The 22108-nt window shown below is 38.4% G+C and overlaps 1 protein-coding gene across 2 annotated transcripts in view; it reads left to right on the forward strand.

Annotated features, from left to right (window-relative positions):
- DGKI (diacylglycerol kinase iota) overlaps positions 1 to 22108 on the forward strand; it is a gene marked incomplete at its 5' end in the record, with an annotated part of 400686 nt that overhangs the window by 304048 nt on the left and 74530 nt on the right. For both annotated transcript variants that reach the window (XM_079786744.1, XM_079786745.1), the window contains 2 exons: positions 14117 to 14196; positions 16373 to 16417. In XM_079786744.1, the coding sequence (XP_079642870.1) occupies positions 14117 to 14196; positions 16373 to 16417 (125 nt within the window). The remainder of the gene's footprint in view (positions 1 to 14116; positions 14197 to 16372; positions 16418 to 22108) is intronic.

The raw sequence follows: 22108 nt of genomic DNA on the forward strand, positions 1-22108 counted from the left end.
AGCACAATTTTATTTGCTAGTTACATGAGTAAAAGCTACAGGCCTTTCATAGTTCAGATGGTGGAAAGCACTCTTTCTTAATACTTAGTGCGTTTCCTGAGTCACCGATTCACTGCCACTCTCCTGGAGTCACTGATAAGCAGAATTAGAGCGTTCCCTAGGTTGTCAGATGCTAGGGGTGTGTTTACTTAAAACTGCCCGATTTCACATCTCTATATTGCAGCTGTCAGAGCATAATTTGTTTATCTTTTTTGCTTCCAGAAAGAGACTTAGGCTCCTTCAGCAGATTTTAGGAAATATTTCTGTCATTAATTTTCAACATGTATCCAATCAACTCAGAAATTCAGAGCTGTGTGACTAATGCGTCCCCAGCAGCTCACTGTTGGTGACCTTGCCTGTCATAATACAGTGTAATGGACAGTACGGTTTTGAAATTGTGTGAGAGATTTGAACCAGTGCCTCTAACCATGCTTCTGAGCACTACCTAAGCTTTGGGGACAGTTACAAATCTTTGCTTTTGGACGCATAATGTTTCATTTGCCTTTCACATTTATTTGGCTGGCCAGGCCGCATAGCCAAGATTCCAATGTCACAGAAATGTATTTGTTTTCTCCCTTCCAAATACTAGGGCGATTGCAGGATATTATCAGTGGTGGTTCTGCCCTGGATCTAGGATTTTGTAAATACCACCTTCCTGATAAATGTACCTGGAAAAAATTTATATTGTTTTCCAATGCCTGTCATCAAGTACATTCTAGAACCTCACAGTAGAAAGCTTCTGTCACATTTAACACTGGGAATGAACTCCAAGGAATTTTCCAAGTCATTTGGTTGTACTAGAATTTCATTGCTTGTGACATTAGGAATCTGCATTGAAATGGAAACGGTCCATCGAAAATAGAAAGTTGCATCATCGTCAGTAAACTTTCACATTAAGTTGGAAGATGTTGACATTTCCTAGAACTATGTGAACCAGACCTTTGTTTTCTATTATTTATTAGAAAAGAGTATTGGCCCTTTGCCCATACTTTCCCCTGATTTGTCACTGGTAATACATGAATTCATTAGAAGTAGGAACAAAGAAAACTCATGCAGTTTTAAACACGTTAACCATAATTGGGTGGCATTCTCCATCTGACTCCTTTTATCTTTGTTCAGAAGACTGCTTTAACATCTTTTTTTTTAATTTTTTCTTCTCACCTCTGCTTTTCTATTTATCATGTTCTTTATGCCGATGATTGGAAAGAGGAAAAGAAAAGGATCTATAACCAATTCTTAGTTCCTGTGGTGTTGTAGTCTAAGCTTTGGTGGATGTCTGGGGGCATTCGCTCTCCCCCTGCTTCCTCTCTCTGTTCTCCAGACTTGAGAATAGTCTTTCCCAATTCTGCCTGTATCATTATTCTAACATTCTAATGCAGAAACCCTTCTCAGCTTTTTAGGTGTTATCAACTGTGCATGAGGCATTTGTAAGTGGTCTTTGCCATCCATCATTACAAGAGCCACTTTTATATTATTTTTATAATCTGTCTCCCCCTCCCTGCTTGCTCCCCCTTGTTTGTTTTTCTGTACTCTCTCTCTGGCTCAGCTGGTCTCAGTTTACTATGGTATTAAGTAAGTTAGAAAAAAATTGTAACTGCCACGCCCACTCTAAACAACTTTGAGTCACCCTTGTTCTTTTTCCTTCTCACATTCCAAAGAGCTGATTCTTTGACTTCATATCTCTCTGATACACCCCTCCTTTCTTATCTTTACTGCCACTTCTTTATTCCAGACTTCACCCTTACTCATGTCATTTACTAATCTTCTTACCACTTACATTGTCTTCCGTTAATTTGTCATTCATATCTCTGCCAATGGTTTGCCTAAAATGTTGTCATAGAAAAATTGCACTAGATATTTTCAAGACTTTTGAATAGGAAGGAGAAAGTGAATTCAACTCTGCTATAAAACAGGTGGGAGATTCTTTAAGCACTGGGATGAACTAGTAGAAAAGTAGTACAGGACTTTAGTGGGGGAGGTTAGTCAATGCAATTAGGCTATCTGTGTTTGCTAATTGTCACCTATCAGCAACAATTAGTTAGGTTCCTACCCATCCATTGAGACTAGAATCTAGAGGTACTATCTTCCTAGAATTATTACATTTCAAAGGGATGGCTCCCAGTCCCAGGTATTTGAGAAAGCTTTTCCAGGGTGGTAAAACTGGCAAGAGAAGATTTTCATCTCCAAGGGGATAGAGAAAAAAATTGCAATGAAAGTCATCTTTGTAAAGAAGGGGCCTATAGTCAGGGGAAAAAAATCTATCTAAAGCTAAGACTTTAAGGTCTCCTTGGTCAATGTAAATCTGAAATGTAAATTTTCTGTTGAAAACCCTTTAGCATCTCAGCTTCTTATTTATTTGTTTGTTTATTTATTTGTTAATCCTCACCTGAGGATATTTTCCCCATTGATTGTTAGAGAGAGTGGAAAGGAGGGAGAGAGAACCATCTATGTGAGAGAGACACATCAATTGGTTGCCTCCTAGGCCAGGGCTGCCAGGGCACATCTCAGCTGCTTAGCATTAAAAAACCAAGCCTCTGGCTTTGGGTCATCCCCCTTTACTCTGCAACTACCGATCTTCCTAAGTCCTCAATCTTTGCTTCTTTTTATGCCTTGATTTCTTAGCATCTAAGGATGGTCTAAGACTTAGACAATTCCCTTTGTCTGAAAAACTCGTCTCTCTTGTCGAACTACCTTATTTTCTTCAGCTGGGAAATAACTCCTTGTGGAAGAATGTCCTGTCTTGGGAAGTGTGCAGTCCTCTGGGTTCTGGACGCACTGGTTCTTATCTCCCATCACAAGGTACATAATTAGTAGGATGATTTTATGTCACTCCCCTCTTCCAAGTCTGAGACACTTTGAAGGCAGGTACAGTGTTGTATGCCCAACTCCTAGCATGAGGATTGTTCCTGACAAGAAAATCCTCAAAACTTTGTGCTGAATGATTGAGTGACTTGTAGACCTGGAAAACATTTTGGCACAATTCTTTCTTTATATGATACACATTTGCAAAATTATGTGAAAATGAACACAGGGGTTGTTATTCAAGATTGTAAGTGCCAAAACACTTAAGAGGATTTTTTAAAAAGTGAGTTGCATGTCCCTTGAGTTGCCATCTCAGGAAGTATATTATCAGGATAAAAAGGAGAATTTCATGTGTAGTCCGAAACCCAGATTTGTAAAGAACCTACTAGTTTCTGAAAAGCATACCTTCAAAGTATTATCTTCACATACAATGCAATGAGCACTACACAGGTACTTTTATCTGATGGGTGACATTTTGAATTAACTTTGGAAAGGACTCTGTTTAGTTCAAGCTCTGGAATTAAAACTCTAGGATAAGTTTTAATGACAAGAACCAGGGGTTTTGAAGCCCATGGCAGACCCAGACATGGCATGGTGAGGTATACAGTTCCCAGGTGTTATGTTTTTTTCTTGAATGCCAATATGCCTGTCACTTTCCCCTGTTGGTTCCAGGTGGGGAAAAGTGAGTTAATGATGACAGGTTGCTATACAATGGACTGTGGCACACCGGGGGAAAGCATTGGATTGAAATATTGTCACCTCATTCTGTTTAATTGTTTTCAACTATCAAGTTGGAATTTTAGTTCCTTGAGACCCTGACATACTTGGAACTAATGAGGTAAAATGAAAAACTTCCACTTGTCCCCTGCCATTTTCCTTTAGGGCCTTCCTTCCTCCTCTCCCTTCTTGACTTAACTTCTAGTCCCTATTCCCATTAGCCTGTTGACTTCCTGAAGAGTGTTAACACTATGGGTAAGAAAGTTGGTAACATTTATTTTTCTGTATGTCAGTGTTCGCTGATATCAGCGAAGTATCTGTCTTTAGGAAATTCAGAACAATTTACTTTCTCTTGCTTTTTTATTTTTTAATTAGTAAACTTTATTTTTGGAGCAAGTGTTAGGTATACAAAAAAATGAAGTGGAAAGTACAGAGTTTGATATAGCCCCTCAAATCACCCCAACACCTTGAGCACACATTTCCCCTTTTACTAACATCTTGCATTAGTGTTGTACATTTGTTACAATCAATGAGCCAATATAATACATTATTAACTAAAGCCATACTTTACATTTGGATTTACAGTTGTATTCTACAATGTTAAGGGTTTTCACATATATGTGATATGAATCCACTATGATAGTATCATCTATACTAATAAAAGCGTAATATGCTAATTAGACTGGACAGCCAAACGACCTTCTGGACATCATTCCAGATGTCCTTCTGGACAAAGCCTTGGTGTCTGAGGCCGAGGCCGAGGAAGAGGCGGTTAGGGGCGATCAGGCAGGCAGTGGAGCAGTTAGGGGCAATCAGGCAGACAGGGGAGTAGTTAGGGGGCAATCAGGCCAGCAGGAGAGCAGTTAGGGGGCAATCAGGCCAGCAGGCAGAGGCAGTTAGGGGTAATCAGGCAGGCAGGCAGAGGGGTTAGGGGCAATCAGGCAGGCAGGCAGGCGAGCAGTTAGGAGCCAGCAGTCTTGGATTGCAAGAGGGATGTCCGACTTCGGGATTGGGCTTAAACCGGCAGTCAGACATCCCCCGATCGGTCCCAGATTGGAGACGGTGCAGGCCGAGCTGATGGTCCTTCCCCCCTGCACAAATTTCATGCACTGGGCCTTTAGTATAGAATAGTTTTACTGCCCTAAATACCCCTTGGGCTCCCCCTATTCACTCATTCCTCTTTTGTAACCTCTGGCAACCATCCATCTTTTTACTGTCTCCATAATTTTGCCTTTTCCAGAATGCCATATAGTTGGAATCAAGCAGTATGCAGCCACATCAGACTAGCTCCTTTCACTTAGCAATATGCACTTAAGGTTCCTCCATTGTCTTTCATGGCTTGAAAACTCATCTCTCTTTGTTGCTGGCTAATATTTCATTGTATGATGACTGGTTTATTCATCCATGCACTTATTGAAGTCTCTCTCTCTCTCTCTCTCTCTCTCTCTCTCTCTCTTTCTCTCTCTCTCATAATCCTCACCTGAGGATATTTTTTCCATTGATATTTTAGAGAGAGTGAAAGTGCGGGGAAGAGACAGAGATAAATATCAATGTGAAAGAGTCATATCCATTGGTTGCCTCCTGCATGTGCCCTAACCGGGGGCCTGGGGATGGAGCCTGCAATGGAAGTACCTGCCCTTAATCAGAATTGAACCTGGGACCCTTCAGTCTGTGAGCTGATGCTCCAATAAGCTAGTGCTGAAGGACATCTTGATTGCTTTCAAGTTTTGGCAATTATGCTATAAACATTGATGTTCAAATTTTGGTGGGGACATAGGTTTCAACTAATTTGGGTAGATACCAAAAAGTGCAATTGCTGAATCATGTGGTAAGAGGTTTTTTTGGGTTTTTTACTTTTGAAAGAAACTGACAAGCTATTTTCCAAAGTGGAGGTACCCTTCTGAATTTCCACCAGCAATGAATGAGTGTTCCTGCTGCTCCACATTCTCACCAGCAGTTGATGTTGTCAGTTTTTTCAATTTTAGCTGTTCTAATAGGTATGTGATGATGGCATGTTGTTTTAATTTGCAATTCCCTAATGACATACCATGTTGAGCAGCTTTTTCATATGGTTATCTGCCATCTATACATCTTTGGGGCAATGTCCAGATCTTTTGCCCACTTTTTAATTGACTCTCTTATTTGTGAGTTTTAAGAGTTCTTTGTGTATTTTGAATACCAATCTTTTGTCACATATGTGTTTTACAAAGATGTTTTTCCCCCAGTCTGTCTTTTTTTTTTTTTTTCATTTTCTTAGCAGTGTCTTTCACAGAGCAGAAGCTTTCATTTAATGCACTCTAACTTATCAGTTTTTTTTCTTTCATGAATCTTGCTTTCGGTGTTGTATCTAAAATGTCATCAACAAAACAAAGCTTACCTAGCTTTTCTCTTATGCTATTTTCTAGGCAACAGTTTCTTTTTCAGACTTAGTTTCCTAAGTCTGCATATAGATTGATGGAAAGAAAATGAGTACTTGACATAAACTGGATTCTGTCAATAAATCTTAAAATTGATGCTTAAGGAAATGTCATTTTTAAAAATATATCTCTGAATATTAACATAAAATGCATTCATTCTAAAACGATCTATATTTTTGATGGTTTACCATACTGTTCCAAATACTTGCCTATTTTATGAATTTTAACTCTGCGATTTATTTATTGTTCTTTTCAGAAAGTGACAGCTTTTTTATTTAGCCTCAACAGAGCCTCTGCAATTGTAATGTGTTTACATATATACTAGAGCTTAAAACCCAATCTTTGCAAACACCTGCAGGTCTGAGACGCTTTTTCTAAAAAAGAAGGTCTTGTACCATCTTTTAATGATCCCACTGAAGACAGTTTTGTTTGTAATTTGAACAGGTAAATAGCCCCATTTAGCTGCAATTCTGTTTTAACAGGAATTGCACTGTAATTGCTCATGTGTCACAAAATTAAATCCTTTCTTTTTATTTTTAAATGCTGAGCTTTCAGCCCTTTCTTTTCATAGTAACACCTTGAAGAACACATCACAGTATCTTGCAGGGAATGAATTAGCTGCTATGCATTTTCTCCCTTTTAAAAAGTCCTATTGAGAGTTTCATGTGGATTTAGTGGCAAAGGTGGCTTTCTCTTGCTTTGGTTCTGAGTCTTTGCTTGTGTCATAAAGCACCCACCTGTGATTCCTCTCATCTCCTTGTAGGTTTTGTTCTTTTATTTACATGCTTCGATTTAGTTCCAGCTTTTAGAAACTGGTAGGACACATTATCTGTTATAAAAGTCTCCACATTTGGTCTGCTGAAATTGCTTTGAGGCTTTATGAATGACCAGTACATGCTGATAATAGAATTAGGGAAATGATTAATTTAATAGGCTTAGAGGGGGTGAATATAGGATGAATTTTCTGATATTACGTGCTCTACCGGCACTGACTTATTTAATCTTTACTATAACCCAGACAGGTAGATACTGTTAAACAAAATTCAACTGGTAAATTTGAAGATCGAAATGGCTTTATTTAACAATGCATGAATTAAGCAGCATCCTATATAGCAAACAGAATGGAAGGCTTTTATAATCAGAAAGAAAGTTCTGCACATTGTTTCAGGCAAGGTCACCTTCCTTTAGGGAAAAGCAGGGATCTCTCCCAAAGATTCCCTCACTAGTGTTGATCTGATAATTTCTGATTGACTGGTTAAAGGTCACATTTCTGGGAGAGGCTAAAACTGCAATGAGGTTAGGTATTACGTCTTGGTTGTTGACATGGGACTTAGCACAAGTGACTCCATTTTGGACCTGTTGTCCTCCCCTCCCCCCCTTTTTTTTTACTAGTACTATGATTATTTACTTTATATAGAGTCTTCACATAAGAATCAAGGGCAAGGTAATCTAATTGAATAATCAAAAATGTCTGTAATTATAATTTTCCTGAATGTAGATGTTTACCAAGGATAATTAAACATTAAAATGAATGCAATGAGAATACCTATTATAGCAAAAACTACTAACTTAATAATGTCAAATGTTAACCATATTTGAAATTAATGTTGAGTAAACACTCTATCAAAAAATCCATGGGAAACACTTTTGAATAGCTTGTACATCTGTAGGAATGAATTTTTCCCACCTGATATGAGTACCTGAGTTTTATGTTTGGTTTATGTTAATTGTCAATCAGCTCTCCAGTTCAGTACTGGAAAGTCTAATGCAACGATTTTAATAGCAAAACAAATCATGTGATTTTCCAAAAACAATTCTGATTAAAGTCTGATGTACTTGTGTCTGATCTACTGTCCCCATAATGATTAACATCCTGCTCACAGTTTTATAGTTGCATTTCTTTATAAAGTAAGCAACAATCAGTTTAATTCTATGACCCCTAAATTAAGTACAAGGTTATCTCAAGCCTGTCAACAGTTTTGATAACCTTGATTCACAGACTGTCAGACCCCTTGCAGTTGGCCTATTGGAAAAGGAGGGAAGTGGGAAGTCTTTAAATGTGCCTCCACTACTGCCAAGTGTGGTTATGAAAATATGTTTGACTTTACTCATAGTATCTGAGTCCCACGGTCCTGCTCCTTTGCCTGGAATTGTTCACCATAGCTCTGCCGCCTGCTGATCCCATTTTTCCCCAGTTTTTGTATAACTTTAACTACATCCTCACTCCTTGGTCAGCATGTCACGGGTTTCTGGTTTCACTTCCCTGAGCTCGGTGTTGAAAGCTCAGAGAGACTCCACTCTTTACGTGGCCCATGTTTGATGGGAAGTAGGAATGGTTTAGAATAGGGGCTCTTGAGTGAAAGAAATTTGGGATGAAATCTTTGTTCCATTTAGTAGCTGTGATGTTTACATTCAGAGCATGTTACCGAATCTTTCTGAGACTCAGTTTCCTCATTTTAAAAATAGGAATGTTGATGTTCACCTCTTAGGATTGGGACAAAGATGTAATAAAATGATGAGCTGGTTACATCATTATGTAAGTTACTTTTTCCTCCTCTTTCCTCTCTTCCTTGGCCTCTCCTTCCCCCTTTTCCCTTCATCCCCGTCATCTTCTTGTTCTTCCTCTTCCCTTTTCTTTTTTCCCTTCTTTAGATCAGATAATCTTTATTATCATTTTCCTGTTCAACCAGATTTATTGCACCCAGGCCTAAATGTGTCATATTGCTTCATGTGTATACAGTATAACCCTTGTAACAAGACTGAAGTTTGTGTATCTTTAACTATAAAATGGATTAGATCACACTCCCTAAGTAGGTGTATAGTAAAAGTCTGTTCTGCCATCGCTGGTTTTTCTAGAAGGGCAGGGCTCTTCACTAATATAAGGCCACGCCCTGTTCTCCTCTCACTGCCAATTCTTTGAGCCAGTAGGCTTGGCCTCAGAGCACCTGTGCCGGGACCAGCTCCTTGCTCAGGCCATGGGAAATAGTTCTGCACCTAGGAAGTCACAACATTTGTGTTTTTACTTACTTCAGAGTCCCTTATATTGTGAACTCATTGGCCTCAACGTAATTCAGGCACCTCCTTATTCTTGTCCCAGAGTAGAATCTGCTGCAGAGATCTCTGGGAAGGGCTTTCATCTCTGAGTTGGTCCCTGAGGGTCTTTTGTTTTCCTTCAGCCAAATAATTCACTTGAGTAAATTGTTTGATTGTCTTTTGCATTATACCTCCAACTCTTTGTAAAACATTGTTCAGGTTTTCTTAAAAAACTCTAGCTCGACCCGTGTGGCTCAGTGGTTGAGTGTTGACCCATGGACGAAGAGGTAGCTGGTTGGATTCCCGGTCAGGGCACATGCCCAGATTGCAGGTTGGATCCCCAGTAGGGGGCGTGCAGGAGGCAGCCCATTGATGATTCTCATCGATGTTTCTATCCCTCTCACTTCCTCTCTCTCTAAAAATGAATAAAATCATGTTTAAAAAAAAAACTCTAAGAAATTTCAATTTAATACCTTTTTAAAACTTTGGTTTTTAAAATTGTGGGCAATTCAAACCCATTTGTAGAGTACCTGAGCTTGGTCTCTTCTCTGACTCTGCTTATCATTTGTGGAGAAATCTATAGTTTAGAAACCATACTTTATTTCAGTGCATGTGCTTTGGAAGTTTTTTACAGATAGAAGAGTATACTTGTGGAGTGGTTGCTGGAAGATTTTGGATTTGTTGAAGATGAATGATGTTAATTTATGCACTGTTTGGCATAAATTTGCATAATGAGTCCAAGTAGTCCTAACTTCAAGTATAAAAGGCAAAATTAATTTGTATGACTTGTTGGCATTTTATTTCACACATAAAATCCAGAGCATCCACATATAAAATATATAATGGATTTTTTAACCAATTAACTTAATCACAGTCTGAATAATTTGACATTTATGTAAACTGAAATAGGGAAAGGGGGTTAATTGAGGTCAGATCAAGCCTGAGGGGGGAGCTAGATCAATGCTCATGTTTTGGCTGGGAAGATGTAATTGGTAGGATAATTTTCTTAGGGCTGAGGATTGCCAGTTAATTCCACAATGTCTTTCATATTTCTGTACCTAAATTTATCAAAGCTTTATCATTGTCTTAGTTGGCTAGGGTTACTACCATAACAAAATATCATAGCCTGCGTGGTTTAAATCATTTATTTTCTCACAGTTCTGGAGGCTGGACTGTCCATGACAAGGTGCTGGCTGACTTAGTTTCTGGTGATTGCTCTCTTCCTGGCTATAGATGGCAACCTTCATGCTGTGTCCTCAAATGGTAGAGGGAGAGGAGAGAGAGAGAGAGAGTGCCCACAAGTGAAAACTCTATGGTATCTCTTCTTATCAGGCCACTAACCTTATCAGTAGGGTACCATCCCTCATGACTTCCTCTAACCCAAATTATCTCCCAAAGGCTGCATCTGCAAATGCCATCACTTTGAGCATTAAGGCTTCAACATATCAGTTTTGGGGGCACACAAAATTCCGCCTGTGACAATTATGTTAGCTCAAATGTCAGGCATGTTAAAACTCAAGTGCTCCTTAGAGGATTAACACTTTAATCAATTATTAGTCATTTATACTCAAGAATCATCAGAGAGCATGTTTTGATAGGAGGGACAGAGAAGTGAATAAGAAAGCAAGGATAAGAAAGGTAGGGTATAGAGTAAGGGAAAGAAATTTGTCCTCAACCAGCCAGGGAATACAGTTACTAGAAATTGGGAAGCACATTTGATCCAACTAGGTAGGGACAAAGAGAAAAGGAAGGTGGTAATTTCCTACAACTTTTGTTTTCTCTTAACCATGTAAGGCCCCCAATGGAAATGTCAGATGACAGTATTTTTACATTACAATTATTTTTCCCATTGCAGAAAAATAGAAGTTAGTTTTAAGTAAACAGGAATATAACTTATAGAACTATTACCAGCTAATCTTTATAGTATTATGACAAATGAAAATATAGATGATTGGATGAATCCATTTTCTAGCTAAAGATGCTCGAAAGAGAGTCAAGGGAGTGAAGGAGAAGTAATCGATGTTTTGGTTATCCATCTTTAGATATAGTGCTGCATTTAATAGTCACAAAGTCCTAGAAGATACCTACGGACTATAGTCTTCAATCCAAGGATCAGAGGAATTGAGTAACTTGTATGACCAAATAGCTATCGTGGGTAATTCATAAAACCAAATTAGTGCTGGGAGTTGAACCCCAGAGAGAATGGCTGTAAATCCTTTCTACCACACCCTGGATAAATTGAACAATTGTCAAGTAACCTTGTGGTAGAGGAGGCATTTTTCTTTTTTTTTTAAATGCCAATAAATAGCTAATAATAAAAAGCATCGTTTCTCTTTAATAAGCTTCTTGAGGAACAGGCAAAGTTGCTGATTTTATACTCATAGTAGAAGTGAATGACACATCTTTGAAAACTTCCCCTGGCTATTCCTTGTTGGTTCCACATCTGAAATATCCATTGTCTAATTGTGGTTTAAAATATCTGCTACCAAGTACATTGAATGGATGAGCAGACTAACCCAAGGGTTGATAATAGAAGGAAATCAGGGGTGTTGACAGGATTCCAGTGTTCCTATAGAATGTATCCTAATTTAAGTAAATAGTTAAATATTGATTAAATTTTATTCCTTTACATTTACGCATTTGAAATTAAAAGAAGATATCCTTAAGCAAGATTTTAACATAGGCTCTCATGTTAATTTTTACTATATTCTGCTGCCACAAACTTTGACTTATATTTTAGGCCAAAATTTTAGCTTTTCCTCATCATTCCTTATGTACTAGTTATTATAAATTCTTATTCTTCTCTTACCTCAGTGGATCACCTTATTTGGATCTATTTAGTAGTCTAGCTGAAGATGAGTACTTTAATCAGTTCTTTCAAGTATCTCCTTATGGAACTTCCCTTCCATTTCTGTCAAAGATGCATGATTATCCGACTGAAGACTTTTTCAATGTTTCTGTTTATATTTAAAAAGAGGGAAAAAGTATTTTCCAGGTTATTATATCTCAAAGATATGACAGTTGCAGGGTTCCTACCCCTCTGCTTAATGCCTCTCTTGCTTAGTGTTGAGAAGAATGAACAAAGGCAAGCTCCAACCCAATGCATGCTCTCTCCTCCTGCTCCAAACCCTTGCTTCTTTGCCTACCCTGGAAAGTTTTCTCAGCCCTTAAAGATACACTTCCCTTCCACACTTGAACAGGTTCTAAGCCTGTCTTCCTTCCTCTTTTTACAAGCTTTTATTGAACATTTACCGTTTCTCTACCAGACATTGGAGCGGTAAAGGCAAACAAGTCTTATTTCTGATGGGAGAGCCCATACTCATTCACAGGCTTACACATCGGTGTAAAGATGATGGCTGCTTTCAAGCTTTATGTGTGCAAGACTTTGGGAAGCGACAGGAATGGGGCGGAGGTATTGATCTCTCTAGAGGAAACCAATCTGGGAGGTGATATTGAGAAATAGACTCTTTTCTTTTTTCCCTCGATCACCCTTGCTTCTCTAACTGAAAGACCTAATGTGGCTTCATATCTTCAAAAAGCCTAAAATCTGACTTTTAGGCAAGAATTAGTCCCTCTCTCCTACAGTTTTCAAAAGACTAAGTTCACATATTTACTTTAGCTTATGTTAGATTATTGTTATTTTATTTATTTATATATATGCCTTCTCTACTATGTGAGTTCCACAAGATTTTTCCATGCACTTTAAATGTATTTTATTATCTGTATTATTAAATTGTAAAGCATTTTCAAATCCATTTATTGATGATTAGGCTTTAAAAATAAATTCAATGAGTGAAAGGTTTTAAAAAATAGTTAGTGTGTATTACTGTCATATCTTCTTGCTGGTCTTTAGCTGGTTAATTCAAGATTTTGAGATTTTCTTATTAAGTCATGGATTTAATAGTGTAATTGTACTTTTAAAATCAGAAATAAGCACATGCATTTTTTGAAGTTTTGGGAAGGAGATAATTTTTCAGTATTTCAGGAATCTTATGGTTATTTCTGAAGTAGGAAGTTCTGTCCAATAGAGCCATGGTATGACACTTGTCTCCACCTAAATAGGGTGTTTAAGGCACTTTAGTAGCATCACTTTATTGTTTCCTGCAGACTTGCTGCTACCACATTTTTAAACTGACCAGCTTTAAGATCAGTTGGATTTTTTTTAATCCTCACCTGAGGAGTGAGGATATTTTTCTATTGATTTTTAGAGAGAGAGTGGAAGAGAGGAAGGGAGGGAGGAAGAGAAGAAGGAAGGGAGAAAGAGAGGGAGGGAGAGAGGGAGGGAGGGAGAGAGAGAGAGAGAGAGAGAGAGAGAGAGAGAGAGAGAGAGAGAAAGAGAGAGAGAGATGAGAGAAACACATTGATTATTGCCTCCTACACATACACTGATTGGGGGTGAGGATCGAATCTGCAACCCAGATATGTACCCTTGATCAGAATCGAACCTGAGACCCTCCCGTGTGCAGGCTGACACTCTAACCACTGAACAACACTGGCCAGGTCAAGATCAGTTGGATTTTTAAGCTGTTAACCTTCTAGAAGCTTTTTCTTTTCTCTCTCTTTTTTCTTTTTTTCTTTAACATTATGCCTATTTAGTTCTGCTTTTGGCCACCGTTAGTAATGGTGCCTTGAGTAGGTGAGTCTCTCAGACTGGGAACTATTGCAAACAGACAGAAATATTAAACTCCATACTGGACACAAAGAAGTAAGTGTCCAGGATCATGATTTTTTTAAAAAATTTCTCTCTGGTACTTTGGCTATTGCAAATGGAGGCATATGTTATCAGCTGGCTGTGAGCTGTGAGCAGCTTCCTGGTCCTGCCAATCCACTGTTTCCATGACATTGCACTTCATATCAGAACCAATGAGAAGAAGTGAAATGAAGGCTGGCCAGGTGTCAGGGAACGACGTGGCATTCAAGAAAAGTGTGACAACTGCAGAAATGGAGAGCTTGAGATCAGAAAGGCGGTATAGGGAGAAGTTTGGATTGAACTATCCAAAAGAAAAATCATATTTTTGAGATTTTTTAAACCTTCAGAAACACATATATGCCAATCTAGAAAAATCAAATATTTTATTCTAGACTTTTCTCTTTTCTTCCCCCCTTAGCCATTCCTCTGGGTATTCTAGTTGTGCGTGGAGACTGTGACTTGGAGACTTGCCGTATGTACATAGATCGCCTACAGGAGGTGAGTTTCTATAGCCAAGTATACATTTTGCTCAGTTTTCCATTTTTTAAAACAATTCCCAGCCATCTTTATTTGTTTCCAAAATAATGCATTTGGGGAGGAAATGGAAATGTGGTGGCCTTGTCTTTTAATCACACACCATAGGTTTTCCTGCTCAGGTGGTGAAATGGGAAAGGATCAGTTGGGTTAATGATAGTGTGGTGTTGTTCTCCTGTGATCCATACCGTAGCTTGGAACCGTAGTCAGACTACATCCCTGTAATTTTGAACTCTACAGAATGTCAAAGGGCACTAATAAATGATGAAAGAAAACAGAGGTTTGGGCTTATTTAATTTTTTGTATCGAGCACAGTCTTTTGTCAGAGACAGCTAGATTTTTTTTTAAATAGGTAAATTGTACAGGAAATAAAATCTTTCTATATTTCATAGACACTTGTGTCAGAACACAAAGGAATAATCTATTTTTTTCACTATCTGGTCTTACCATAGAGAAAGAGAGGAAGATATCTCATATATGACCTTCCCATGAACTTAAACTGCACCAGCAAAGCCAGGAGACCCAACTCCCCCTCACTGCAGTGATCATTGGTTACGTGTATAAAACTTTGAGGGGGGTAGTCACTTCCTTTATTTTACAAATGGTAAAGAGCATAAATAGCCACTATTTAGCATTGTTTCTTGATTAAAGATGCACATTAGAATTACTTGTTTTGTATGTGGCCTAGACATTTGTATTTTTAAAGCTATTGGGTGATTCTAATAGGTACCCCCAAATTAGCAACTCTCTTTCAGACACATTATGCATACATAAATGGCACAAATAAAGAAGATATATAGTGTTTAAAATCCTATCAAGTTGTAGCCACTTAGCTTTAAACATTAGATTTTATTTCTCTTGAAATATTTTCAGGTAGGAGGCATAAAGTAATGTGAAAAATTATTAATTTTTCTCTTTAGCATTGTTAAAGATAGAGAAATTATGAATGCAAAATGTTTTGGATTAAATTTTGAATACTGATATGGGTGAGAGAAGAAAAGTCAACAAATCTTATACTTGTGCCTTCCTTGGTTATTTTTCACCAAGGATAATTTTAACATGTTAAAATTTGTGAACTTTTTAGCATGTGACTCAGGTCCAAATCAATATTTCAGGACACTGTATCTCATTTTCCAAAATTATGTTTGCATTTTATTGTGGAACCACACTCAATAAATCTGCAATCGAAAGTTAATCATAATTGCTACCAAATGTTTTTTTTTCCCTTAACACTCAAGTAACAAGATTTCACAGTAGCTAAAATACATAACTGTTGAAAATCAACTTATTGCCATGCACATCACACCAATATTCCACAAGAAGTAGGATTCAAAAAAAAAAGGGGGGGGTGCGGGGAAAGAGTGAACTCATAGAGGCAACATTTTAAAACTAACTTGGGCACAGAGAGAAAGTTGATGAATCCTAGTGGGAAGCAGGTATGAGAACAAAGTTACCCAGGATTGCTGACATTTGTGAATAGAAGCAATACACTCATTAACAAGCCTGCGGGACATGACGATAGCGACAACTTAGTTATAAAACTTTATAAAGGGATCCAGGCTCTCGGAATCTGCCAGTAAAACCTCATTAATTCCAACCGTGTTAATTTGTTCTCCATGATAATGCGGAGGAGCCCAGTGATTTTCTCTTTGCAGTCTGTGAAAACCCGTGTTTGCCAAGCAACTTATCAGTATAAACACAATTACCAGGACAGTATGTATTTGGTCTAAGATAAATACATTCTTTCTGAGTGCTTAAAAGGGGACTTTTAGAAGCTTTCTTCACACGCCAAAAGATCAAATTAAACATGACCCCCATTTATTAGAACAAAGTTGCTGTCTTTTACTTTTGGTCATCTTTTTCCTTGAAATTGTAATATATCAGTCACCTGTAAACACTATTTAAAATTTACAAGTTTCTATAGCCGAATGGCCTTTCTTCTCTCAGTCCAACTTGGTGTGCTTTTATTATTTTTGGCATTGTCTTCTTTGTTTAACCTTGAGGAATTTGGGTGAGTTAGATACTTTCCAGATGACTTTAATAATATTAAATTGGGAGTTCAGGGGATAGAGTTGTAGCAGCAGCTTGTTCAAACTAATCTTAAGGTTTGGATATATATTTTTTTCCATTTTCTCACTAGGACCTGCAATCAGTTTCTTCTGGCTCCCACAGAGTTCATTACCAGGTAACATATACTTGACCCTCCAAGTTGAACATCTCATTTGGATTAGAGCCCACATCTTCCCCAGAGAGAGGGCTTACACTGAGAACCTAGTGAAGTTGGCATTGTGATTCGTTTGCAATTTTTTGGTTTTGGACATTCTTAGTCTAGCTCAAATTTGGGCTGTGGTTTTTCTCCCAGGTCATTTAGAAAAGACTATATAATGAAGTGATTTCGTAGTGCCAAATGCTAGAAAACTCAACTCTAACTTGACAGGGCAAGAGTCTATTGATTCACATCAGATCAAGGGTGGATTTCACGTGCCATTTGGCCATGCTTCATGCGTCCTTTTTCTGTTGGTCTTTTTGCTCTGTTCTCCTTTTCTATCGACTTCACCTCTGGACTAGATGTTTCCCTGGTCCAAGATGACAGGCGTTAGCAACCAGGGCTGTACAATTCTCCTTTACCCCCAGGCAAGTGAATTCTCTGCCTCCCATAGCCATCACGCAAACATTCTAAAATGCAATCTGATTAGCCCATTCTGGCCTTTTGGACAGGATCCAATAAACCCAGCCTCTCTCTAATGACCTGTGTCCAGTCCAGGCAGAACACTCACATGCTCTTCGCCTAAACAGTCTTTGTGTGCTCAGTTTCTTCCAGCCCTTTCCCACCTCTACTGTGCTACACAGGCCTGTCCAACCATCCTCTTCCCATTACATTTCTCAGGCAGGACTCAGATCCCAGTGCTCAGTGTCACCCTGAACTGCGAGGGCCCATGAACTTGCTGCTGGGAGGGGGTGTGGGAGTCAGAGCATGCCAGTGGCTCCCTCTAAATAACTCCTCTCCTAGGCTCTTCTACATTCACGTGGAGGAGGGGTTTAAATATGTCTAAACTTGTAAATCTTGGATTAGCACCTCCTGGTAGGTTTTTAAGTATTTTGCTATACTTAAAACTTTCAGTTTAGCATCCTTTTGCATAAACAACAAAAGCAACATTTTCTACAACCCTATACCTGTAGCCTCTAGGAAGCTTTCTTCCTTTGCAAATGGACACCCTGTACCCTCAGCAAGGCAGCCTAATTTACCCTGAGGCTGGCTGACACAAGGCTGGCTGGGGGGGTGGGGTACGGGCTAGAAGGGGTCAATGGGGGGAAAGGGAGACATATGTAATACTTTCAATGATAACAAAAGATAGTTATAAAAGAAGAGTCATGGAAACTGATGAGCAGCAGGAAAGCTGGAATTAAGGAGAAGGTGGTGTTATGATAGGAAAGAGTGAAATGTATTTCAAAGAAGAAGGAAATAATGAAATGTGTCAAATGCTGTGGAGAGGCTGAAAGATGCAGATTGGTTGTCTATTTTTCTGAGGATGCACAGACAATACATGCAAAAGAGGTGCTATTAGTTTTATGTAGAAAGTGACAAAACCCACTGACAGGCAATGTAATACTAAATCTTTTGTTTCCTAATGCAGAAGCCCATCATATCAGAATCTCTGTCTCAGTGGGAGTTAGAGGGTGCTGTAGGAGAAACCTGTAGGAAACGTGGACCACAAAAAGCCTTATATGCTTTTTAACAAACTTTCTTGTATGAGGTGGCACTAAATATGCTTGGAGAACTAACTGTGATAGAACGAGTAAATGCCAGCAAGTCTAAATCTTGGGAAACTCCTCTCAGCTCACTAATTTGCAGGTGGGATTTTAGCTGGCTATTTTCTAAGGCTAGAGAGAACTCAAGAAAAAACCAGCATTCAGAAAGGAGTACAAGCGCCCACAGCACCTTGTTAGTGGCGGTTTCTAGTCATTTGAGCATTGTGGTTTCTTCCTTTCCCAAATTCATAGTGAATTGCCAACAAAGCACTACAGCTCAGCAGTGACACCTTGTATTAACCTAACAAGGCATAATGGGTTATACAAGAGTGTGTTGGATATTTATAGCCTGCTCAAAATTCCAGCTGACACCGTCTCTAAGGTCAAAACACAAAGGCCCCTCCATCTGAAATGGCATCTCATGTAACCTGTAAGCGATAACTTAGACAAGCACAATGCATTGTGTTCACAGATGTTCCTGAGCTTGGCAGATAATCTAGAATTCATAGAGAAATTGGACTCTGCCTCCCTGTTTGATATAGATGCTTTTTGAGCTCTTTTTTTCTCTGCTCCCTCTTGGTCTTCATTCTATCCCTTGTTAACTCTAAGTCCTAAAGTTGGTAAGAAGTGAAGCAAATTCAACCGTTCCAGTGATTCTCAGCTAGGGGAGATTTTTTCCCTCAAACAGGAAGTTTGGCAATTTGCACATTTTTATGTGTCACTATTAGGGGAGGAGGTGCTACTGAATTCTGTTGAGTAGAGGTCAGAGATGCTGCTAAACATCTTACAATGCATGGGACAGTCCCCTACAAAAAGGAGTATCCAGCTCTAAATGTCAATAGTGAGGAACATAAAAAATCTGGAGTCATTTTGATGAGCCTCAGGACATGACTAGGTTCCACAGGCAGATGTAGGTCCTAGTTGGGGAAAGGCAGGGAAAGAGAAAGAGGAGCAGGAAGAGAAAATAATGAAGGAAATAGAGGCACCTGGATATGGGAAGGCAGAATAAGCAAAGAACCAGGAGCAATGGAACCAGCCACAATTTGTTGTTTTTGTAGACACTCAGTTTCTCCATTTCCCCAGGATAAGACTCATGAAGTACTGATGTGGTTGGCACACAAAAGTGTGCTTTCCAGAATGTTATGAGCTAATAATTAGATATTTTAATGAATATAATAGGATTTTGTAGTAGTTTCAAAAAGGGATCTATCTAGTTTTTTTTTTTTCTTTAAGAATGAATTTACTTACAATTAACACGAGAATGGTTGTAATATTTAAAAGTAGATGTAACATTTTTGAAAAGAATTTGTATCCTTTGGAGATGCCTTTTATTTCCATAAGGAAAAACTCTTGGTCAGTTAGTCAAACCTGAATTCATATCCACTTGCTCGTCCTCTGACCTCCTCTTTATTTTTTCTTGCATACCTACCCGATCTTCCTCTGTGGGATAGACTTGAGTTGTATTTCAGCAGAACTCTATCTAGTCCTAGGCAAACAGTATTGGCCCACAAATATTTCATTTATTTATCTTGTCCTTATTCATCTTTTCCTGTTCTTTGAAATCTCTCGCTCTTTAATTTGTTTTCTGGATTTTAGAAGAGTCTTTCAATGGATGGGTTGAAACAAGTTTAAGGAAGTCATTCTGGGAATTAGTTTATCTTAAAGAAGGACAGGAGTTAGGGATTTTGTAGAATGTTCCTTTGGGCTAGATCAAAGCTATCAGAAATGGATTGTAGAAGGAATTAAAATAAGACTTGCCTGAGGCCAGTTCTGTTTGCTTTTGCTGGTACAAGTGAAGGCAGTACTGCTGCTAACACACACACACACACACACACACACACACACACAGTTGTTAATGGAGGACTTTCTCACTCACAAAAAGGGCTCTTGAAAATGTTAGAATAGCTCTCATTCCCATCTCCTACTACACCATAACTATTTATTCATTTTTCAACACTGGTTTTGGAAATGGGCATCCCATTTCCGTATTCTGCTGCAAGAGTTGTGGGTGGTAAAGAGTTTTGAAATACCATAATAATTTTAACGATATTGAGCATTTCAGTTACATAAACACGTATTTTAACCATCCCTGATGGATCCATTCACCAAGGATAAAGAGACATTGCCATATAACTTGGTGATGAAACTAGAAGGGACAATGCCTAAATAGATGGGTTGAGCACAGGAGATGTCAAGGCAGGCAGAAGGAAAATTTGGATAGGCAAACAGGAAAGAAATTTGAAAGTAAAGTAATTATTAACTGGACATTATTAAATGAAACAGGGATTCCCAGTGCAAAGGGACTGCTGATTTGCTTCTGCTTATGTCTTCCCTGCATTTTATGAAAGAAAATGAATTTCATTCATAGTGAAGGTATAGTTAAATGCTGGGTGAATATTGCTTAATTGGATAATCTACTAGAGTGTGTAATGGGACTGCTGTGCCTTCATTAAATTATGTGTGCATCAGCTATGAGTAATTGAATCTAAATTAAGGGCAAGTTTGGCATATGCATGCCAAATAGTGTTTTAGATAATTTCCTTACCAATTACATATAATTCATGCCAGTTGACTTAAATATATATGTGAAAGAAATAGGTTTGCTTTGTGCATATGACTCTATTTTTAACATGAGAAACGTATTTTCTATTAGCATTTTCAAAAGAGAAAATTCAACCTATCAGGATTTTTGAAATGGGCAGTATTTCTTAATATTATTTGTCTATAGAGCATGAAGTTTTAGAGGATTAATACATTTAAAGTAGAAAGGAGCATGGTATGTCCAAGGTTACCTCATTCTGCCTACATTATAAGGCAATGACAGTTACATCCATCTAAATCACACCACTTATGTGAAGAAAAATAACAAACCAAAAAATGAGCAAGTCAAGTACCTTATCTCTTTGATGAGTCATTGATTTGATTATGCAATGTGAGAGGACTGAAGAAACTGGAAGCCCTAAATTAGCACCAAAAGCTATTGAGGTGATAGGGGCACAGCCCAGGTAATGATATGAGTACCTCCTGAAATGTAAGCTACGTTCACACAATCACACTTCTTAAGTGTCTGCAGACAGGTGCATATTTTTAAACTTCTTATTTTTTTATGGTTCTATCAGAAATTACGTCTGTATATTCACAAAGCAAACATACTTCCAACCATTCTTGTTTAGTGACATAGACTTTGCCATGTTCACTCAAGCTGGTCCATGAAGTCAAGGTCTGCCTGGGACCAAAGTTTGACCTCTTGTAAGGGCTGTTTTGTTTCTTCTCACCCCCCCCTTTCCTGTTCAAGGCTGATTCATGGTTCATACCACACTGCTGGCTACTCTTCTGTTGCCCCTGTGAATCAGGCCATATTATTGCAAGGGCCACACACTCTACGACTGTGTGGCCCTCTATGAGGACACAATGATGGGAGGTGTATCACCCACACTGTGTTAGCAATTAGAGTTATTTAAAACAAAGTTGTAGCAAATTCAGGATTACCTCTTTACTACCATCACTCACCTATATTCTGATTCTCCTTTTTGAGTAGGAAAGGAAGGCGTGTAGATAGACAAGATGTAGGAATCATGTGAATCCTGAGTATATAAGAACCTAGTGTCCTATGTGGCCATCATTAGTGAAGAACGTCAGAAAGAAGTTCATGGACCGCCTTTAAGTTACTGTGATTCCTTTTTTAAATATATATATATATATATATATATATATATATATATATATATATATATATATATTGGTTTCAGAGAGGAAGAGAGAGATAGAAACATCAATGATGAGAGAGTTTTTAATTGATCGGCTGCCTCCTGCACACCTCCATCTGGGGATCAAGCCCACAACCCAGGCATGTGCCCTTGACCGAAATCAAACCTGGGACCCTTCAGTCCCCAGTCTGACGCTCTATCCACTGAGCCAAACCAGCTAGGGCATGTGATTCCTTTTTGACAATCAGCTTCTCTTAATTACTGCTCCATTTTAATCCATCCAAATATGCATTTGTCTTTAATATGAAGATCCTTAAGGCATTTTTCTTGATTTTCATTAACTACTTATATCATGAAATTTGCCGGGTTTTATAATCCTGGATTATCTTAGTTTTCTGATTGTATACAATTCTAGATTT

The sequence above is a fragment of the Cnephaeus nilssonii genome (genome assembly GCF_951640355.1).
Source record: "Cnephaeus nilssonii genome assembly, chromosome: 12".
Lineage (NCBI taxonomy): Eukaryota > Metazoa > Chordata > Mammalia > Chiroptera > Vespertilionidae > Cnephaeus > Cnephaeus nilssonii.